The sequence below is a fragment of the Passer montanus genome, unplaced genomic scaffold, assembly GCF_014805655.1.
Source record: "Passer montanus isolate IOZ18808 unplaced genomic scaffold, ASM1480565v1 scaffold237, whole genome shotgun sequence".
Taxonomy (NCBI): domain Eukaryota; kingdom Metazoa; phylum Chordata; class Aves; order Passeriformes; family Passeridae; genus Passer; species Passer montanus.
Window position 1 is genome coordinate 33,543 of NW_024367004.1, and position 20,859 is coordinate 54,401.

At 49.3% G+C, this 20,859-nt stretch overlaps 2 protein-coding genes across 9 annotated transcripts; one reads left to right on the plus strand and one right to left on the minus strand.

Annotated features, from left to right (window-relative positions):
• Window positions 1-306: 306 nt before the first annotated feature.
• On the minus strand, window positions 307-14,669 carry LOC120502916 (cryptochrome-1-like). 4 transcript variants are annotated; one of them, XM_039710903.1, is made up of 12 exons: window positions 14,372-14,665; window positions 12,924-12,987; window positions 10,987-11,447; window positions 9,962-10,078; window positions 7,116-7,263; window positions 6,725-6,865; window positions 5,542-5,712; window positions 4,605-4,745; window positions 4,029-4,180; window positions 1,946-2,043; window positions 1,369-1,479; window positions 307-1,178 (listed from the first exon to the last, which is right to left on the minus strand). In XM_039710903.1, the coding sequence occupies exons 2-12, from the start codon at window positions 12,927-12,929 to the stop codon at window positions 1,087-1,089; spliced, it is 1,638 nt and encodes a 545-aa protein (XP_039566837.1). In that variant the 5' UTR covers window positions 12,930-12,987; window positions 14,372-14,665; the 3' UTR covers window positions 307-1,086. The 4 variants fall into 4 exon arrangements, with proteins under 4 accessions (XP_039566837.1, XP_039566838.1, XP_039566839.1 ...); XM_039710904.1 differs by having other exon boundaries at window positions 12,924-12,996; XM_039710905.1 differs by lacking the exon at window positions 12,924-12,987 and having other exon boundaries at window positions 308-1,178.
• Window positions 14,670-14,773: 104 nt separating this feature from the next.
• Window positions 14,774-19,681, plus strand: UBE2T (ubiquitin conjugating enzyme E2 T). 5 transcript variants are annotated; one of them, XM_039710921.1, is made up of 7 exons: window positions 14,774-14,898; window positions 15,816-15,961; window positions 16,484-16,553; window positions 17,215-17,320; window positions 17,937-18,035; window positions 18,409-18,489; window positions 19,388-19,681. In XM_039710921.1, the coding sequence occupies exons 2-7, from the start codon at window positions 15,856-15,858 to the stop codon at window positions 19,511-19,513; spliced, it is 588 nt and encodes a 195-aa protein (XP_039566855.1). In that variant the 5' UTR covers window positions 14,774-14,898; window positions 15,816-15,855; the 3' UTR covers window positions 19,514-19,681. The 5 variants fall into 5 exon arrangements, with proteins under 5 accessions (XP_039566855.1, XP_039566856.1, XP_039566854.1 ...); XM_039710922.1 differs by having other exon boundaries at window positions 14,781-14,965; XM_039710920.1 differs by having other exon boundaries at window positions 14,781-14,957.
• Window positions 19,682-20,859: the final 1,178 nt, after the last annotated feature.

Below are 20,859 nucleotides of genomic sequence, written 5' to 3' on the forward strand. Positions count from 1 at the left end.
GCAGCAGGAAGGTCCTGGCAGCTTTGTATTTACACCTCACTGTCCTGCTGCCAGCATGGTCTGCCCTGACAGGTCCTGCATGTCTCCAGCAGTCTTCAAAGATCCTGCAGTTTATGGCCTCCTCCTGGTGCTCATGGCTCCTGTGCTGCTCCTGCACTAGATCCTGGGATGCTTCCAAGGAGTTTGGATTGCTGCTGCAGCTGCTGTGCCACCAGGTTTCCCAAGAGGACCAATGGATATCAATTGTGATAACAGATTGCTTCAGAGCCTTTGAATTGTTCATGCCAGAAATAAGTTTTATTTCTTTCCAAACCCAGAATACTACCTGCAGCCATGAAAACCCCACTGCATTTCCCCACCCCCAAATCCCCAATCATAATTGACTAATCCAGCCTTGTCAAACTTCACAATACATTTCAGTGGAAGGAGAAATCTTTCTATGTGGTACATGATAGAATTAATCTCTGCCCTGCAGTTGTGGTTAGTCAAGGAAGACAATTATGGTGACAAAGTTATATATTAGCCCTAATTTAGTGAGATATTTTCAACCTTGCCCTTAAAATGCGTAATAATTCCTACTTATGACTTAAAAACTACACACAAGGTACGAGGGGCTGCACTCTGCTCTGTCTTCCCAAACTGGGGACTACAATCATAAACTGGGAACTTAGAATAAAGAAACTGAACATCCCTAAGTCTGTCTCTACAAGGCATAATACAAATGTGCAACTGCATTAATGTGCACATGGTCTTCTGACATTAAGATATTTTTCACAAAATCTATTTATTCATGTGCATGGAAAACATGGATTTGAAGGATGCTACAGCAGGACTTGCCACAAGCACGCACCTCTTGCATTCATCCAACAGCTTCAACAAATGGTCCAGAAGCCACTCAAAGATAAACAATTCCATCCAAAATAACTGCACTAAAACTACTCAAGATCCAACACGTCTCCTGAGGTCAATTCACAAGCAAGAGGCACCATCAGCAAGGCAAAGTATGGAGGACAGTGGTTGGGCCAGCTCAGCTGGCCCCTGGCTCTCCTCTCTTGCCTCTTCTAGCACGCCTGAGGGAATTTTGGTTTATTCTGTCATTCGGGCCACTTTTCCTTTTGTAATGTTTTCTTCTGAATGGTCACGTTTTACCTTTATTTCCATGGGGTCATCTGCATCATCTACAGCAAGAAATAAAGAAGGATTAAAGTTTGCAAAGTCTTCTCTGACTTCATTCCATTCATGATGTTAGTATCCAACGTGGAAAAGCATCCTGGAAAAGCACCCAAAGCCAAGCCCCAGAGCCCTAGGTTCCTGGGGACAGCCTGTGTGTCACAGCACGGGGAATGTGGGTGCTGCAGCATCTCTCACCTCTTGTGAGCTGAACTGTTCTGTGCTGCTCCTCTCTGACCTGTTTCATCAACTGCAGGTTGTGGTCACTGGCTTCCTTGTGGTTCACCATGGGGAAGGGGTAATCCTGACCTGAGTAATGTGGAGACAGAGTCTTTACCACACTCAGCAAGGACATTTTCCCTGGATTTGGAATACTTCCAGCTTTCCTTAAATGGAAGTGCCTAATCCTTTCCATCCAAGAGCTCTCACTTTGACCTAAGAGCCTTCAAAGATCTGTTAGAGCACAAGTAAAAGCACAAGATGTTCTGATACTATTTAAAGCAGCCAAGCATCCAAGATGGATAAATTCAAAGGCAAAAGTGTGGAGTAATCCAAGAGTTTTAGGACATAAAGTTGAAGCAAAAATATGTACTGTGAAATGAGACTCCAATAAAAAAAATGTTAACAGAGAATGAACAAAAGGAAGGTTGTTGGATTTATCCATTTTCAGAAGATAAATGGCTTACGTTGGAAGTGTGATGCTTCCATCTCATACACATTTATTTTGGATAGTTAGCAGCAGAAAAATCCTTAGCAAGGAATGTGAATTAATTACCTATGATACATCCTGCTTGCTTCTGCTCCTCTTCAGATGCCATCCAGGGCTCATAGATGTACTTGGAGGGAAAGTTCTTTAGTATGGGCAAGTATTTCCTACAAAGCAGTGGTAACAGAGGGGTTTATAATCCTGCAGGCAAATATTCATACATTCAGTGAAGTGTAAACCAACCTGTGCTGTGTTAATATTGATATTACAATCTGTGGGAAAGTTCCAATTCACTTTCCACAAAAAAATTGGGTTTATGTTCTCAAACCTTCATAGGTGATATCTTCCAAAAGTTAACTTCACAGCCTAGAACAAATGGGGTGATTGAAACAGTAGTTCAATTTTGATTTCCTCCAAATATGTTTTTAACATTTTCACTGACGTTTCACCTTAAACATTAATAAATTTAAAAACAAACTAATTTTAAAAAATCATTGCAGAATGGCAAAGTCATTTTCTGTCCCACTCTGTGAGGTACCTCAGCACAGGCTTCTCCTTGGCAATACCCACACCTAGACAGGGTGGGAGAAAGAGATGTGGGGAAATGGAGCTGTGTTGGGGGTTGGCTTTTCTTTCCTCTACTTGCGGAATTTTTTCCCCCTAAGTTGCTAAGAAGCACTGATGGCTGTGTGTTTGAGACTGCAGGGAGGGGGAACTCCTCTGTTTTTTGGGAGCTTCTCTGGGAAGGACAGAGATACCACGAGATTAGAAGCAGGTAAAGGATGGGGGCTGGGGCAGTTGCAGATCTCTCGCTCAGTCTGGGCTTCGGAGGACGGTCGGACCCGCAGCCTCAGAAAAGGATCTCATTGCCATCGCCACAACCCAGCTGGGAGCTGCTTTTCTCCTGCTGCTGGGCCCCGCACCCCCGTGCCCTATCGGGACGTCCTGTGGTTCCAGCTACCGCGGCAGACCTTCTGATACATCTTGCCCACTACGTGGGGATTTTTTGCTCATTCCTGCTGTTCCAGCTTAGTGCTTCTCAGAGTCCTGTGGGGCACTGGGACTGAATGCCCCAGGGTCTGTGGAGCAAAGCCTCTCGGCCATTCCTGCCAGTCTGGGCCCAGCCGCCATCGCCACAGCGCCCCCTGCAGCTGTGGAGGGTCACTGCACTGCCCCGCCCGCCGCGAGCCACCGGCGCCCCTGCTGGCTGCGAGCGGAACTGCACCCACGGGGAAAGCGCCGCGGCCCAAGGGCTGGCACTGGGCTCGGGCTCCGTGAGCTGTTAATGCCATAGTCGTTGTTGTTTGTTTGCCTTGTTATACATACTAGTAAAGAATGGTTATTCCTAGTCTCATACATTTTTGCCTGAGAGCCCCTTAATTTCAAAATTATAATAATTTGGAGGGAGTTCACATTCTCCATTCCAAGGGAGGCTCCTACCTTCCTTAGCAGACGTCTTTCAAACCAAGACAAGTGTTTGCTCAACATTAACACAGTGAGTCCAGTGCTTTGAGAAAGCCCATCAGCACATTATGGCAAGACAAGAAAATGATACTGTGAAGGAAAGAGAACTCAGAGTGGAAAATAAAACCTATGTGTGTACAACTAAAGAATGGCAGGGTTAGAGGGGATACTGGGATATTCCTCCCTGTGAGGGTGGTAAGGCCCAGGTTGCCCAGAGAAGCTATGGCTGTCCCATCCTTGGAAGTGTCCAAGGCCAGGCTTGGAGAAACCTTAGGATAGTGGAAAGTGTCCCTGCCCATGGCAGGGAGTGGAACTGGATGAGGTTTAAGCTCCCTTCCAAGCACATCCCAGAACTCTGTGAAAAGCAAGAAACGAAGTGCAGACTGCAGCAGAGAAGCTGTGGGAAGTTCTAAATCCTTTAGAAACAGGACCCAGCCTAGTGATCAAACATGGTGCTGGATTCAACAAGTGCTCACAAATGAACACAAGCCTTGCTCAGCCATTGCTTGGAATGACAGATACCTCTCTGCTTCTCCATGCCTGAGTTTCCCCAAGCGTTCAATAAAACCATTGTTATGAGCCGTGTTTAACAGGTGTGTGTGTTTGAAACTGATCCAGTTCATCAGTTCCTGCTGTCAGAGGAGCTTGAGAAGCTCTCAGGGAGGTGGTGGGGTGGGTGGCCCCTGACCTGATGTAGTTGCCCTGGGGGTCTGTGCGCTTCCCGAAGCGGACGGGGCAGAAGATCCGTGTGTACTGGTGGAAGAAGGCACTGGCTGACAGCCACATCCAGTTCCCAGCGTTGATGCTGTAGTCAGCATCTAAAAGCAGCTCTTCAAAAACCTGCACATCAGGGATGGGAAGAGAGAGAGAAACACCCCTGAAATAGCTATATTGCAAAATCTAGACAAAACCAGGCTGGGAGGCTGCTTCTGGAAGCACAGCACTGTGGGGCCAGGGCTGCCTCCTCACAGGCACACCAGGAATGCTCTCCACAGACAGAAGGAAGACAGAGCAACCCAAAAACTCTGGGTTTGGAACCTGTATGTCTCCACCAGTGTCCTCGTTATCTGAAAATCATGAGGATTTGGGGAAGGGAACTCACCACTGTACTGAGTGACAAACAAAGAGATTCCATAAACCCTGAGATCCGCAGGAAGGGACAGAACTAAACCCTGCTCTGTAGAACTGTCCACTGCTAGACTCAGGCTGAGCAGGGTTTCTCAGGGCCAGGCAGAACAGAGGAAAATAAAAGCCAGCAGTGAACCTTCATTCCCTCTTCCCAGCTGATCCAAAGGTCCCCCCGTGTCAGGAAGCAGGCGACAGCATGCCGGGCTAGGTGATGGATCCAGCCTTCCTGGCGCAGCTGGGTCATAATGGCATCGATCCATGGGAACCCTGTCTGTGCCTGCAGCAGAACAGGAACATCAGTTCTCCCCTCATACACTGCTTCCACAGAATTACAGGATGGTTTGTGTGGGAAGGGACCTTGAAGCCCATTCCCCCCCCCACCATGGGCTGGGACACCTTCCACTTCCAGGTTGCTCCAAGCCCCGTCCAACCTGGCCTTGGAACCCTTCCAGGGATCCAGGGGCAGCCACGGCTTCTCTAGGCAAGCCAGCCCAGGGCCTCACCATCCTCACAGGGAAGAATTTTGTCCCAGTATCCCATCTAACCCTGCCCTCTGTCAGCTGGAAGCCATTCCCCTTGTCCTGTGACTCCATCCCTTGTCTCAAGTCCCTCTCCAGCTCTCCTGGAGCTCCTTTAGGCACTGGAAGGGTCTCTAAGGTCTCCCTGGAGCCTTCTTTTCTCCAGGCTGAACATTCCTAGTTCTCACAGCCTGCCACACCACTGCAAGACGGCTTCTCTAGGCAAGCCAGCCCAGGGCCTCACCATCCTCACAGGGAAGAATTTTGTCCCAGTATCCCATCTAACCCTGCCCTCTGTCAGCTGGAAGCCATTCCCCTTGTCCTGTGACTCCATCCCTTGTCTCAAGTCCCTCTCCAGCTCTCCTGGAGCTCCTTTAGGCACTGGAAGGGTCTCTAAGGTCTCCCTGGAGCCTTCTTTTCTCCAGGCTGAACATTCCTAGTTCTCACAGCCTGCCACACCACTGCAAGATGCATTAAACCGCCAGCAGGGACCTATCAAGGGAAGAGGAAAGCTCCAAGCTCCAATGCAGCTGCTGTGGCCATGCATCTCATTACCGTTTTCCATTTGTGGAGCCTCTCTGCATCCTTGTACCAGCAGATCTGGAGGCAGATGGGGTTCCCAGCCATCTGGGTGAAGTTGGGGGTTGCTGATGCTACTGTATAGAAGAATTCCCTCCACAACAGCTGCCCTTGGAGCGACACTGGGGGCAGAGAGTGGTGCTTTGCCTGGAAAAGACGCAAGGTGACAGCTTCAGTCCATACATACCATTGCAACCTCACTCATTTTGTGACTGTGAGGCCTATAAAATAAAGATTGATCTGACTACAGTACTGGTTTCAAGGCACTTTAGTGTTCAAGTCAAGGAAATCAAGTATCTGAGGCAATGCTGTCTGGCCCAAAGCAAAGCCGAACTGCCAGACTTCAGTGTTACCTCAGACATACTCCATCTACCTTCCAAAACAGTGTCACACTGGGATTTCTTATACCAAGCATGTGTTCTTTAATGTGTTAACTGAATTCAGATGGCTCAGCCATGTCTCAAATGATAATCTTAAGACAGAGGTAAAGGAGGTTGGTTTTCTTGGGCTGGTTTCAAGCTATAAACCAATCAAAAACCTCCCTTAAGCACCAGACAGACAAACTAAATCCTTGAAATTTAGGAAGGTTTTCCTGGACTTCCCTGCTGATCCCAGGTCTGCTTGTTCCCTATTCACAGAACCATGACTTGGGTTGGAAGGGACATTAAAGCCCATTTCACTCCACCCTCTGCCATGGCAGGGACACCTTCCATTAGCCCAGGTTGCTCCAAGCTCCAGGCAATCTGGCCATTGGACACTTCCAGGGATGAAGCAGTCACAGCTTCTCTGGGCAACCTGTGCCAGGGCCTGCCCACCCTCACAGGGAAGAATTTCTTCCCAACAACTAATCTAGACCTGCTCTCAGTTTGAAACCATTCCCTCTTGCCCTGTCACTACAGTTCCTGATGAAAATATGAATTTAGAATATGAATATCCTGTTTCTAAAACCTAACTGGGAAGAGCTGCAGACATTGACAGGTGATTCACACAACATGAAGCCACTCCAGATTTCATGGGACATTCTGATAAAACATTAACAAAGCATCATTTTTTGATACACCAAGTCCCTACCAAGACGATCCGAGTGTTAAATTCTGCCTCCCATGCCAGACATGTCACAGTTTTCGATTTGCTTACTTAGGACCAATTATTTGCTTACCTGAGCATAAATGTTTGACAACCTATAAAAAAATGTCCGAACTGACAGACAGCCCATACTGAAATATGGGCTCAGGCCTGTGGTGCTTGGAAGCAGCGAGTTTGGGACTGTCCTTGGTTTAGTAAAACTTGTCACCCAGCCCTGAAATGAAAACAGAAATCAGGGATCAGGCAGCACAAGATAATACATGGCCAGTAATAAACAGAGGAAAGCTCTTGGAACCGGCTTCACTATCACAGTTTGATGTCATGCCTGGAAAACACTCCCACTTCCCAGAAATCAAGGAGAACAAAACCCGAGCCCAAGCTGCCACCCTCCTCCAAGCTAAGCTGGGCACTGATCTCAGCCCATCTTGAGCCACCCCCATCCCCTGTGTTCCATCAGGGCTGACCTGGTCAGTCAAATGTCGTTCCAGGCGCTGCAGCCCTTCAGTCTCCCCTCCTCTCCAAGGGGAAAGGCTTTCTGGGGAAATCTTCAAATCCACAGGGAGAGGTACCCTGTAACACTCAGCCAGGCCCGGGTCAGGGGCCCTACATCTCCTGAGGTGAGAGAGAAAACTCTTTGAAAGGAGCAACAGGAGAAAGAGGCAGTCCCTGTCCATGCACATACTAAGTAAGTATCATCTATCACAGTCCAACCAGAGCACAGAAAATGAAAGCACAGTGAGAAATCCCAGGCTGTACTCTTCTGGGGAAGAAGAGTTCATCCTGCAATTGCTCCAGGGAATTCTAGCCTGAACTGGGGAAGAGGAACAGTCCCACCAAGTTAGAGTGCTCAGAGCAGTCAGCTGCACCCCTAGCTCAGAGCCCTTCTAGTTCCCATGCCCTACACAAGGCTCAGAGGCAGCTCCTCTCCTGTTCCTCCCAGGTGTCACATCCATCCCTAGGAGGAACCAAGAGCCTCCTCAGACTCTAAACACAATTATGGTGCTGCCTCCAAATGCCTCTGTGCTGCCTCCTGTGCCTCTGAGGAGAGTCACAGAATCCCAGACTGGTTTGGGTTGGAAGGGACATTAAAGCCCATCCAGTTCCACCTCCTGCCGTGGGCAGGGACATCTTCCACTATCCCAGGTTGCTCCAAGCCCCAGCCAACCCAGCCTTGGACACTTCCAGGCACGGGGCAGCCACAGCTGCTCTGGGCAACCTGGGCCTCACCACTGGAGAATTTCTTCCCAACATCTAATCTAAACCTTCTCTCTTTCAGTTTCATAGGGAAGGAGGCAGGTCAGCTTCCTGGGCCACCCCAACTACTCGTTCCTAACCAAGTTAAGGCCCCCAAGGTCACACCCCTCAGCAGTTCCCCCACATCTCCTCAGCCTCAGTTGCTGAGGCTTCCCAAGGCCTCTGCCTTCCATATGGCTGGAAGAGCATCAGTTTGGATTTTCTTTCCCCCCATAAAACACAGATGAAGAGGCCCAAGGAAGTGCTGGTGACACAGAGACTTTTCACAACCCGTGAATTAACTCAGACGTCAACAAATCTTTGTACTTACCTGGACAAACCTGAGCTCAGCCCTGCTGCAGAACCTACAGAGGTGGGGCCAGTGCAGCTCTCAGAGCACTGACTTAGCTCAGGCCTGCTGGGAAGCATGTGAACCACTATCTCTCATCAGCATTAATGTTAAAAAGCCAAACAAATCATCAGGAAAGGGAAAAAACAGTGCTAGAAAAAAATACAGGAACTTATATATTTCAGTACTTACATAAGTCTTGTCATCAGACTGTCTGAGGACAACATTCAGGAAGTAAGAGGACTCCCCCAAGATGGGAAGATCCAAGCCTTGGTTGGTGGCACTGAGCTGAGGCCATGCAGGAGGCACCTGGTATTGAATGCCAAGTACCTACAGTCCCATTCCAGCTCTCTCCTGCTCCAGTCTTACCTCCCTTTGAATCACTGACCTCTCCTCATGGAGAGCTGAGCTAAACACAAGACATCCTTGACTCTGAGCTTCTTCTCAAGTCCTGGCAGATAAGGGCTCAGTCTCTCTTTCCCATATAGCAGAGGAGAGCAGAGATTTAAAGCCAGGAGGGAACAGTAGCATCATTCCATCAAACCCTGTATAAAACAAACTATTGTGGTTCATCCAATTCCTGTCCAAAATCTTGAAAGGAATGCAGGGCATGCCTCTGAGTAAATTCCCCAGGCTTTCCTCTGCTGGAGTTTGACATCTCTTAAAAGCTTTTCTCAAGGTCTGTCTTAGGTTACAAGATGTGGCTGGGGCTGTGTATTCTACTGCCATCTGTTAGAGGTGGGGCAGTTATCTTCTGTTAATTGGAGCACCTGTTAAAACCAGGTGGGGCAGTTTTCTTTATATCTTCACACCCTCCCTCTGGGGAGATATCTTCTGTTAATGGACCATTGAGTGTCCCTGCATGGCTGATCAAATTCCATCATCCCACTGGGAGATGCTCTGCCCAGGGCAGGAGCCAAGCATTCCTACCTGGATAGAATCTGACCCCGGAACACCACAGCAGCCTTTACCCTCTGCATTCCCAGAGGAGCAGCTTTCTTCTCCACTGCATTCCCAGAGGAAGACCAGGCCCAACTCCAGCAGCCCTGGAGCTTCAGAGGAAAACTCCCTCCTTGTGCAGGATCCCTGCTCCAGCAGAACCACAGCTGGCACTGCAGGAGGGCTGAGCCACCATGGGATGGGACTGTGCCACCACCTTGACAGAATAGGCTGTCAGCTCCTATTCTGACTCTTGTCAGTGTGTTGGGTATTTTTTTGTACTGTTGCATTTGTATTTTTAATTTTCCTAGTAAAGAAGTGTTATTCTTATTCCCATATCTTTGCCTAAGAGCCCCTTAATTTCAAAATTGTAATAATTTGGAGGCTGTTTACATTTTCCATTTCAAGGGAGGCTCCTGCCTTCTTTAGCAGACCCCTGTCTTTTCAAACTAAGACAAAGTGCCTTGCAAAAGCTAAAGACTTTTATGGAATCACAGAATTATTAAGGTTGGAAAAAAACCTTTAAGTCATTGAATCCAACCATTATTTTGTGAGGTGTCCCACATGGTGAGAAATTTGCACAAATATCAAAAGAGATGAGTATCAGACCATTCTGCCATCTGCTTTCCCCTCCCAATGACAGTTACATCCCCTCTATATTGAATCAATAACCCTCCATGCACAGAAACAAAAAAAAACATCTAAAATGCCTCATTAGCATTTGGGTCTGGCTCTTCTTTTGGGCAGAGAAAGAGGACCAGCAATTCCCATTCACAGGCTGGTACTTACTGGAAGTCTTCAGCTGTGACATTTCGGACAGGCACCTCAGGGTCACCAAGCAGAGACAGAATGTGAAGGAACCTCTTGTAAGTTAATGGGGGACTCCCACCATTTAGGTCTAAAATCCTTAAAAACAAAACAAAACAAGATCTCTTCTCACATAACAGAAACCAAGGAAGAAGCTGGAAATGCCAGTGGACAGAAGGTGACATCACAGGCTATAACAACTCCATTAGTGCAACTGAATGTAGAAATTACAGATTTTACAAGTCAAACTCCCATGGGTGAATGTACATTTATCCCAAGAACAGTTTCTCAGGACCTAAGACAACAAAACTGGGATCAGGATTCCAGCCATGGCTTCACCTACACAGCCACCAGCAGCCAGGAGACACAGGGCAGGGAGTGGGACACCTCTGGTGTCACAAAAAACAGGTTCAGGGCAGTAAATAACTGTCCTTTCTGAGCAATCGCCTGTGCAAAACAGCTTGAATTTAAGACAGCAAGTTACACACATCCATTCATTTACATAATTTAGGGGTTTTGCAAAACTGGAGCATTAGAGCTGGTTTAATTATTACTGTTTTCCTTTTTACTAATTCCACTATCTTCAGTCATTCAACACTGAGCAACAGCTTGGAGCCAAGTGTATTCAGACACCAGTGAAAGTTGACTTGAAAGATTTCAAAAAAATCTGACACCAAAAACTCTTTACCATATTTAACAGAACTTTTACAAGTCCTACTAAAGTCTTAGAGAATTTCTTCCACTCTGTTTAAAAGAGTAAGTTTTTAGGTGAATTAAACTGTCCAAAAGGAAAAAATTAAGCAGCTGTTTGGGGTGAAATCCTAAAACCTGTGCACAATATCTTCTGTTTCTATCAAGAGAGCAACACACAAAGTTCTCCCAGCAAACAGCACCACATTCACCTCAGACAGTTCAATTTCCTCCAAAGGAAAAACCAAGACACTTGGCCTTTTCTCTTCTAAAATGACCTCCCTGGAGACACTTGTGGGTTTGGGGCAGTCACGTACCGCTGGGTATTGTACAGGCTGTGGCTCACCAGGGAGAACACCTCAAAGCCTAGCTCTACCCCCAGGCGCTGGATGTTGGCCTCCATCTCCTTGTAAAACGGCTCCATCTCTGCATCCAGCGTCACTTGTGTGATATTCCACTTCTGGATGTGATCCCTAAGAACAATCTCATACTCCCCTTGAATAACCAGCAAGCAGGAGCCCAGCTGGCCCAAGTTTTTGTGGAGATCCTCAAGGGACTGGAGCAGGAAATTCCAGCGCAGGGCCCCGATGTGCATGGAGGAAGTCAGGAATGCTCTGTCCAGGATGTACACGGGGTACAGGGCCTCTGAGGACTCCAGGGCAGCCAGCAGCACTGGGTTGTCGTGGAGCCGGAGCTCCTTCCGGAAAAGGTGAATGGTGCGATGCAGCATCCTGGCTACAGGAAGAAGAGAACCCTTGGCTTTCAGGATACCAAATTCCTATAAAGAACAAGGTCAATTAACAATTAGAAATAGAGCTCAAAAAAATAGTCTGCAGTTTTTACCACAAACTTCTTGCTTTGATAAGTTTCCATGAGAGAGTAACGCAGGAACAAGACCAAACCTCTCCTCTGGCCCCACCATTCAGCAGCAGGATCATCACCCAGCTCCACAGAGTGGAGCTCTGCCCCAGTGAGTCAATCAAATGGCCTCTACCCCAAATGAGTCAATCAAATCCTTAAATTAAATCCCTTGATGAAATTACATCCCAATAACACTCACCAGAAGGAAGGAATCAAAACAGATGGAGCTGCCAGAGCCCATTTAGTGCACAAACACTTTTTAACTCTACAGATGCAGCTGTCAGCAAACCCTCTGGAAGTCATCAGCTGATTTCAAGGAGGTCCACAGGAGCAATCAGCTCATCAGAGACCTGGTACAATACTCCCTCTCTCAGGTGATTTTAGTAGGAGACACCTGAACTTACAGATTTCACAGAATCCCAGACTGGTTTGGGTTGGAAGGGACATTAAAGCCCACCTTGTTCCACTTCCTGCCATGGGCAGGGACACCTTCCACTATCCCAGGTTGTTCCAAGCCCCAGGCAATCTGGCCTTGGACACTTCCAGGGATGGGGCAGCCACAGCTTCTCTGGGCAACCTGGGCCAGAGCCTCATCACCCTCACAGGGAAGAATTTCTTCCAATATCCCATCTCACCCTGCCCGCTGGCAATGGGAAGCCATTCCCCCTTGTCTTGTTCCTCCAGACCCTTATCCAAAGTCCCTCTCTAGTTCTCTTGAAGCCTCTTTAGGCACTGGAAGGGGCTCTGAGGTCTCCCCTTTTCTTTTCCAGGCTGGACATCCCCAGCTCTCCCAGCCTGCCTCCAGACCAGAGCTGGGTGTTATAATGACACAAAATTACTCTTGATTCATTCATTTATTCCCCTTTGAACCACTTCAGCTGAGTTCAGAGGGTTAGCAGGAGTGCTGACCTTGCATCTTAGGCAAAAGCATCTCAGGATACAGTTTGGGAAGCAGCTCCCAACACTGGCTGCCCTGTTCAGGACAATGGACCCAGCAGATGCCAGGAAGCAAAGGAAGAACCCAGCTGCCACCTCGTGCCTGCACCAAGCCCAGGAGCACCTCCTAAACTCACTTTCCCATGTAAAATTGGGAAAGTTCAATGCCCACCTCCTAGGTGGGTCCCCACCTGCTGCTAATTTCAAGCCTTACCCCCAGAGGAGAAGAGATTAGAGATTAGCAAAGAACCAAACAACAACCCCTAATCCAGCTCAGCTCTTTTAGCCAAACAGCTCCACTCAGCCCCTCACAATGGCTGCACCAGGCAACTCAGTCTTTCTCCCTGCTCAACCCACATCTAGCAGCTTTTCCATAAATCTGATTTGCTCCGTTCCCAAACACATGCATCAGACAGGCCCACTTTGTTACAACCCCCCAGCAAGGTCCCAAACTCACGAGCATGAGGTGCAGCCCAATGCAGGGCTGGGCTGTGTGTTGTGCTGCGCCCTGCACTCACTTCCTGGGAGAACTGGAAAAACAAGGTGACTCTTGCTGCTCAGGGGAGCACCCAGAGGGCATTTTTGGGTACTAAACAATGCAAAGTGTGCTGGAAGAGTGCCCTGTGTCCTATGCACCAGCTAGGCCCACTGAGGGACTGGCCCAGCCAGGGGCTCCAAGGCCCCCCACAGCCTTACAGCCTTTGGGGCTGTCCCAAGCCCTGTGGCCCCACATAGTCTGCAGGGTCACCCCAAATCCAGGGTGGTTGCTATAGGACATGAAACAACACGGCATGGACATGCTGCTGCTCTCAAGGCAGAAAAAGGGGAAGTTTATTTTCTAACTCCAACATTTATAGATTTCCAAAGTGGATTGGAGGGTGAAAGTGCCACCTCTCCAATGCTGTTGAGCATTTCTCCCCACAGGCAGGAATGTGCTGGAGAGATGCAAAGGCTGTCAGTGGCACTATCCAAAACCCATTGTGCTGATCCTGTTCCTACAGGCATCCAGCACTGTGTTGCCCAGTTTTAAACACCACTAAGTACCATAAATATCTGCACTGATGTGGACTCTGCATCAAAGACAGTCTAAGCCACTCAAGTTTTGTGTAATTCCCAAGAACTAAGGAGGAGGATTGCAGGCTGCTCCTCTCTGGTCCCACTGGCCCTCGGAGCTGGCAGAGCCAGATGGGGCAGGGACAGACCAAGGCCTAAGGAACTGGGAAGAGAAACTTTTAACAGTTTAATTTCCTCTGTGGGACACTCTCCATTGTCAAATGCTCCTTCACTGTATCTTGGCTGCTTCAGAAGCAATAGTGAAACAGATAAACACAGGTGTCAGATACCTGGAGAGAGCAGCCTCACACCTGCTCTCCCAAACCACAGTCTGGGCTTGGGAAGTGGAAAAATTATCACCATTAAGTGGTTTAATGTTATTCTGATTTGATAGGCTTGAGAACCATTCTAAGAATAAAGTTTTTGCATAAATCTGGTTTCATAATCCCACTCTCCACACTAATCCAGCCCTGAGGCTACTGTTGATTCCAACCTCTAGGTTCTTTCCCCTGTTTGAATACTTTAGGTGCTGGATACAGCTTTGATACAGCAAGAAAATGGCATGTTGAGTTAGACGAGGAAATAAGTCTCGAACACATTGAAGTGTAGGGGCTTGGCTGGGGCTTCTCCTACAGCGGGCCGAGAACCAGACCGAGAGTGTGTACCCATGGGGATGGGGCGGAGGGAGGACGGGCTGAGGCTCCGGGATACCCTAACCGGGCCCTCAGACGGACGGGAAGCGGCGAGGAGGCAACGGGAGCTGCCCCTGCGCCAGCCCCGCAGCAGCTGGGGGCGAACGGGCCAGCCTGGACTCCCAGCTCCTCCCTGGGGGCTCCCTGAGCCCGCCTTTACCTCCTTCCCCACGGCCTGTGGCGGCGGCGGACGCGGCACCGGTTCCTCGCCCCACGGGGCTGGTTACACAACGCCGGCTGGGACGGGGGGGGTTATGTAAGGACCGCGCCCAGCGGGGCCCTGCCCGCTGTCCGCGGGGGTTTAAGGGGTTCAGGTGGGAGAGGGCAGGGCTGGAGCACCCTAGAGCCGGGGATGCCGCAGGGTCCCGAGCCACGGCGGCCCCACTGCCGGCCCCACTGCCGGCCCCGCGCCGCAGCCTCAGGCCGCGCCCCGCGCGCGCGCTGCAGCGAGGGGCGGGGCCTGGGCTCCCGCCCGTAGCGCTCACTCAATGGCAGCGCCCCAATTCCAGGGAGGGGCGGGGCTGCCCGCCAGGACGGCTCAATCAGCGCCCGAGCGGCGGCCCTGGGGGCGGGGCTGCCGGGCGATGGCGGAAGTGCGGCCCCGCGGCGCGCCGCCTCACGGGACCGTGCGGCGCGAGCCCGGGCTCCGTCATTGCGGGGCGAGCGTTAATTAGTCAGAGTGAGGCGGTAATTAGCAAGCAGAGAGGAGGTCGTTCCGAAGGGATTGTGTGGGGGATCTTGGAGGGGTGAGGCTGTGGGTGGCCGTTCCCATCCTTGGGGAATGGGAAGGGTGCGCAGCTCTTGTCGGTGTGCGGGGGTAATTGGGCTGAGGGGGTATTTAATTAGGCTTGGGGGGCTATTTAATTAGGCTTAGGGGGTAATTAATTAGGCTTGGGGGGTATTTAATTAGGCTGATGGAGGAGGGTAAGACGCTTCTGCAGTGGGGATAGTCAGACCAGAGGTGTAGTGAGACTGAGGGGTGCTGGGGTGAGGGGGTCTGTGGGGTGCTGATGGTGCCTGAGGGAAAGGATTATCCCTGGAGGGGCAGCTCGGCCTCGGGGAGTGTCCCCCACCCTCAGGGTGCGTGGTTGGCGCTGTGGTGGGTTATCGAGCCACGTTCCTCTCAGGTGTGTCCCTGTGTCCCTGTCTGTGGGGACTGAGGGGCAGAGTCCTCCTTTGGGAATGTCCGGGGCAGTGCTGTGGCAGGGGGTGGCCCATCCCTGAAGCAGCTTTCAGGTCTGCCCCTGCACAGGACGGGAGGGATGGAGCCTTTGGGTAGGAAGGGGCACTGATGGATGGCCCCAGCAGGTTAGTGGGTGCCTCAACCATTAAAGGGCACAGGTGGTCCCAGGGCAGATGTTACAGTCCCATAAGGGGTTTGGAGTCTGGTTATGGCCTCCTAGTTTATTAGGGTCAGCTGGGGACTGAGGGGATGGGATGGATTATAAAGGGTCTCATGCCCCTCCTCCAGCCAGATGCAAGAGCAGCTCCAGGAACTGGCTCAGCCTCTCTGTGACTCTGATATCACATCAGGATAACAGCTCAAAACCCAGGTCCTTAGCTGAAAAAAATCTCAATTTAAAGGGCTATTTTTAAAAATACAGGTTTGTCAGGAATAGAATTTGGTCTTGGAGCTCCAGCACCATGCAGAGAGCTTCACGGCTCGCAAGGGAGCTCTCGCTCCTGGCTACAGAGCCACCTCCAGGCATCACCTGCTGGCAGAACGGGCAGCTGGATGACCTACGGGCACGTACGTACCCTGGGGGTTCCCAAAGGCAGGGCTGGGTTGCAGTTTGCTGCTAGGTCTGTACATGCTTTGGGCTTTACAGACTATGTGGAAATGTGGGATTGTAGTTTCCTTTAAAATAGCTTATCCTGTGCCTTGGCTGGTCTGCCCTTAGTTTTGATTGCTGGGGGGTGGAAGTGGTCTTACATAAGATGACATTTTTTATTTCTGGATTCTCCCTTGTGAGGGAGATGAGGTGCTGGCACACGTTGCCCAGAGAAGCTGTGGCTGTCCCATCCCTGGGAGTGTCCAGGTTAGATGAGGCTTGGAGCAACCTGGGATAATGAAGGGGTTCCTGGAACTGGGTGGTCTTTAAGGTCCCTCCCTTAACATGCTGTGATTCTGTCACCTGAGCAGCTCTGTAACTGTGGGAGGTATGTGGGGACTGCTGGACAATGAGATGATCTTGAAGGTCCCTTCCAACCCAAACCACTCTGTTTTTCTGATTTTGAATGTAATTCTCGTATTTTGATCTTGCTCCTAAAGAAATTTTAGGAGGTGTGGACACACCATATGAGAAAGGAATATTCAACCTGGAAATCATAGTTCCTGAAAGGTAAGTGGGCAATAGACTCTAGCTAGATTAATTAAGAAGGCGTTCTCCCCTGTGAGGGTGGAGAGGCCCTGGCACAGGTTGGACAGGGCCTGGAGCATCTTGGGATAGTGTAGGGTGTCCCTGCCATGGCAGGGGGTGGAGCAAAATGTGCTTTAAGGTCCCTTCTAATGTAAACCAGGCTGATTCTCTGATTAAGTAATTGGTGTAGTCCTGCTTTAAATAGGAGTAGACTGATGTAAGGTATTTGCTGTAAATACTAGCGTGTGAGTCTTTATCTTCTCAACAAGGAATCAAGACTCTCTTTTTAAGGAATGAAGTTTTTCTAGTAGCTGATACTTTGCATTGAACATCAAAGATGTGTGATTAAAAACCTAAAAGTGCAATGATAAGACTTTTGCCTCAATCATACTGTCTCAAAGCTTTCTGGAAAGAGCTTGTTCATTAGTACAAAGTTTCTTATGTTCTTCCCCTTGTGGAAGGCTGTCCAGGGAAGTGTTAGACACAGCTGGAAGCAGCAAAGACAGAGCACTGCCTCTGAAGATTTGTGGGGAAGGGTGTCATGTAGGCTGGGAAGAGGAAATTATGGCATGGTTTGGGTGACAAAACAACTGGTCCTATAGATATAACAATAACTTTTGTTTCTTAATGCTTATCCCTTCAGGTACCCGTTTGAGCCACCAAAGATTCGCTTCCTGACCCCCATCTACCATCCCAACATCGACTCTGCTGGAAGGATTTGCCTGGATGTTCTTAAGTTACCACCGAAGGTAAGACAGTGCTTGGGTGTGGGTAAGTGAGCTGGGCAGGATAATGAACTCCTTATCTGCTTCTTGTAAAAGACTGATTGAATGTCTGTTTGCTCCTGACTTATTTACAGGGAGCAGGGAATGAAGTTTTGAGTGGCATCTTCTTTGTTTAGAGCCAGAACATGATGGTTTCTGTTCCATATAAGTTTACAAGGCTTTAAAAATTGGAGTCAAAAGGCATTATGTCTGAAAATGAGTTGCCCCAGCACAGCAGAGATATGCAGGGTACAGCCCATAGAATTATGGCATCTCCTGAATTGGAAGGATCATCAGGGCCATGAGCTGGGTTTGCACAGGACAAGCCCAAAGTCCCACTTTGTGCCTGGAGCTTTATCCAAATGCTCCTTAAGCTCTGGCAGCCTGGAACCATGACCAGTGCCCTGGTTGTCAAGTTGGGCTTTCTTGGAGCCTTGTATTGAGAGTGGGTCTGGTGTGTTCCAAGGGGCATTAGGTGCTGGAAGTCCCAAGGCAATTGTGGGCAGGTTGTGTTGAAGTGCTGTAGGTTCTGAGGTGTCTCTGGGCTGTCGTGTGCTGGTTTCTTTCTCTGAGCTGCTGCTCTCATCCTGTTTCCTTACAGGGTGCATGGAGGCCTTCCCTGAACATCTCCACCCTGCTGACCTCCATCCAGCTGCTGATGGCAGAGCCCAATCCTGATGATCCTCTCATGGCCAATATCGTACGTGAGCTCCCTCTCTCCTGGCCATGGACATAAGTGGGGAGGGTGTGGGGGGGCTGGACTTTGGCTCAGCTTCTGTTTCACTCACTCTGGATTGACACACTCGGAGCATGGCCTGACCTGGATCAGCTGGGGCATCCCTGGGCTTCCCTGAGGCAGCTGAGGCCAGAAGAGATGGTCAAGATCTTGTCTTCAGGCCATTATCTTCAGAGCAAATGGCAGCACAAGTTCTTCAAGCAAGCTAAATGATTTTTACACTTTATGCTTGTTGCAGTTATAGTCTGGTTTAGGAGTCCTAAAGCCAGACTTGGTCCCAGCTTCTCAGTGACATATATTCAATCAAATCTGTCTTTGTTTTGCTCTTCCCATTTAGTCCTCGGAGTACAAGTACAACAAGCAGCTGTTCCTGCTCAATGCCAGGGAGTGGACCGAGAAGTATGCAGGGCAGCTGGGGGTAAGGACCACGCTCTGCTCACTTGGTATAGCTCCCTCTTGGTCTACAGTCCTTTTGTCTCAGTTTCCCTTTCACAGTTGCTTTGTTCTTTCCTTCCTCACCTTCTGCTCTGTGTTTTGGATCTGTATTAATTTCATTATCTTTTTTTAAGCTCATTACATTCTCTCCTTCCAATTAAATGTGCTCATTCACTAATAACTGCCATGCTGCTCAAGGAGGAGGAGGGACAGATGGATAAACCCTTCCCAGGGATTCTGGAGCCCTATTCTCCCTCAGCTCTCTTGCCTGTCCTCCTGTGCCTGATGCCCACCTGTGCTTGTTCTCTACCTGCTCATCCATTCATTGACTGGTCTCCCTGTTCCCTGATGGAGTTCATCCTTCCTCTCTTCCTGTCTCCTTTCCTCTCTGTCACCTCACCAATGAGGTGCTCAAAAATAAAATCACACTTAAGCAAATCAAAGCCTCTGCCCAAAAATCAGTTACCTTTGGGCCTTCTCTCTTCCCTAGGTGCCTTCCCTCCCTTGCACCTGATTTGGGTAACACCCTTTCTGGGATTGGGATATCTTCCCTGCAGGAGCCATGCTCACTGCTCCAGCTCCGAATGCATTTCCAAGTTAACTGTGATTGTCAGGAGGGCACAGAGTAAAGCCATCCCTGCAACAACACACAGAGCCCTGGAACGACCTGGCTCATCTATGTGTGTTCTACTGCTCTGCTCAGCCATTATTTTGCTCTCCTGTCATCCCCTTTCCTAAAAATCCCAACAGTGGGAGCAGAATAACAAAGGCTCATTGCATAAGAGCCAGAGTACTGTTGGCTCTGACCTTGGAGCACAGGGCATTCCAATGGTTGTAAAATTAAATTATTCACAACTCTTTTATTTCTTGGGTTATCACAGGCTTCCAAGCCTTTGGAAGAGAAAATCGTCCAAAGTGAAACAAGCCCCAGCAGTGACTCAACCATGCAGAAAAGAAAAGGGGTTGACATCAGTAGGAAGGAGAAGAAATCCCGCTCAGATTCCTGAGGGGTTTTTGTTCTCTTTGGGCTGTCACTATCTCCTTCTCCTCACACATGTACAAGGAAAGAGTCTGCTTTCTAGGGACTGTACCAGCTTTGGGTTTCTGTTTCCTTGGGATGTTATTTTTTTGTGAAAAGTTCCATTATATTAATAAAATAGAAAGCTTTTATTTTATATCTGCTTTTCCCTTTTGTTGCATGGAGGTTTTGGAATATTCAAAAGAAAAGGTGAGTTGATGTGGCACAGCATGTTTTTTGGTAGCAGGAGAGGGCCACAGGAGTAGCTTCTGTGAGAAGCTGCTAGAAGCTTCCACCATTTCTGACAGAGCCAACCTCTGATGGCTCTGAAGATGGACATGCTGCTGGCCCAGTCAGAGAGGTTGGTAATGTCTCTGTGATGGCGTTTAAGAAGAAAGTCAAAGGAGCACACAGGGGCAGTTTTTCTCCAGTGGTGGGGAGGCACTGCCTTGCTGGTGTGGCTTGTGGTGAGCCTTGCCTGCCTGGCTACCCCTAGCTAAACACTGTGGACAGAAGTGCAGGGGCAGTGTCTTCCCCTTCCCGATGCCCTGCATGAGGAGAGGTGTTAAATGGTTCCAGTGCCGTGGTGGCCACTGCCCACGCAATGACAGCCGGGCCAACTGGCCAGCAGGGGAAACAGGGCAATGTTCCTGATGTGGAACCTAGATGAGATTAATCCTCTGTGCTGCACGATCTTGCAAGAATTAGAGGACTTCTTGGCAAGAGTACCTACAAGCAGCAGTTTTTCTTCTAGTCAGAGAAGAAGAAGTGAGAACATGAGAGAGAAAACAACATGGCAGCACCAAGGTCAGTGAGGGGGGAGGTGCTCCGAATGTCAGAGCCAAGATTTCTCTGCAAGCCATGGTGAGGACCATGGTGAAATGAACTGTCCCCCTGTAATGTGTGAAGTCCACAGGAGATGCAGAAATTCACTTACAGTCCATGAGAAAAGGGCTCACGCTGGAGCAGGTGGATGCCAGAGAAAGCTGTAATCCAGGGGGAGACCCGAATAGAGAGAGAGGGCTCTTGCTTCCACACTAGAGCAGCCTATCGTTAAAAGACTACACGTCCATGGATAAGTGACTCACACCACAGCAGTTTTGGGAAGACTGCCTGTGGGAGGGGTCTCACAGCATAGCAGAGAAAAATCTCTGCTCCCTGAGCAAACAGAAGAGATCTCAAGTGACAAACTGACCAAAACCCCACACCCTGTCTCCCTACACTGTTGGTGGGAAAAGGGGGGGGCTGGGGGAGAAAAAAATGTGGTTTAAGGCTTATTTTACTTCTCATTCTCCTCTTCTGACTCTGTTAATAATAAATATATTTTATACCTTT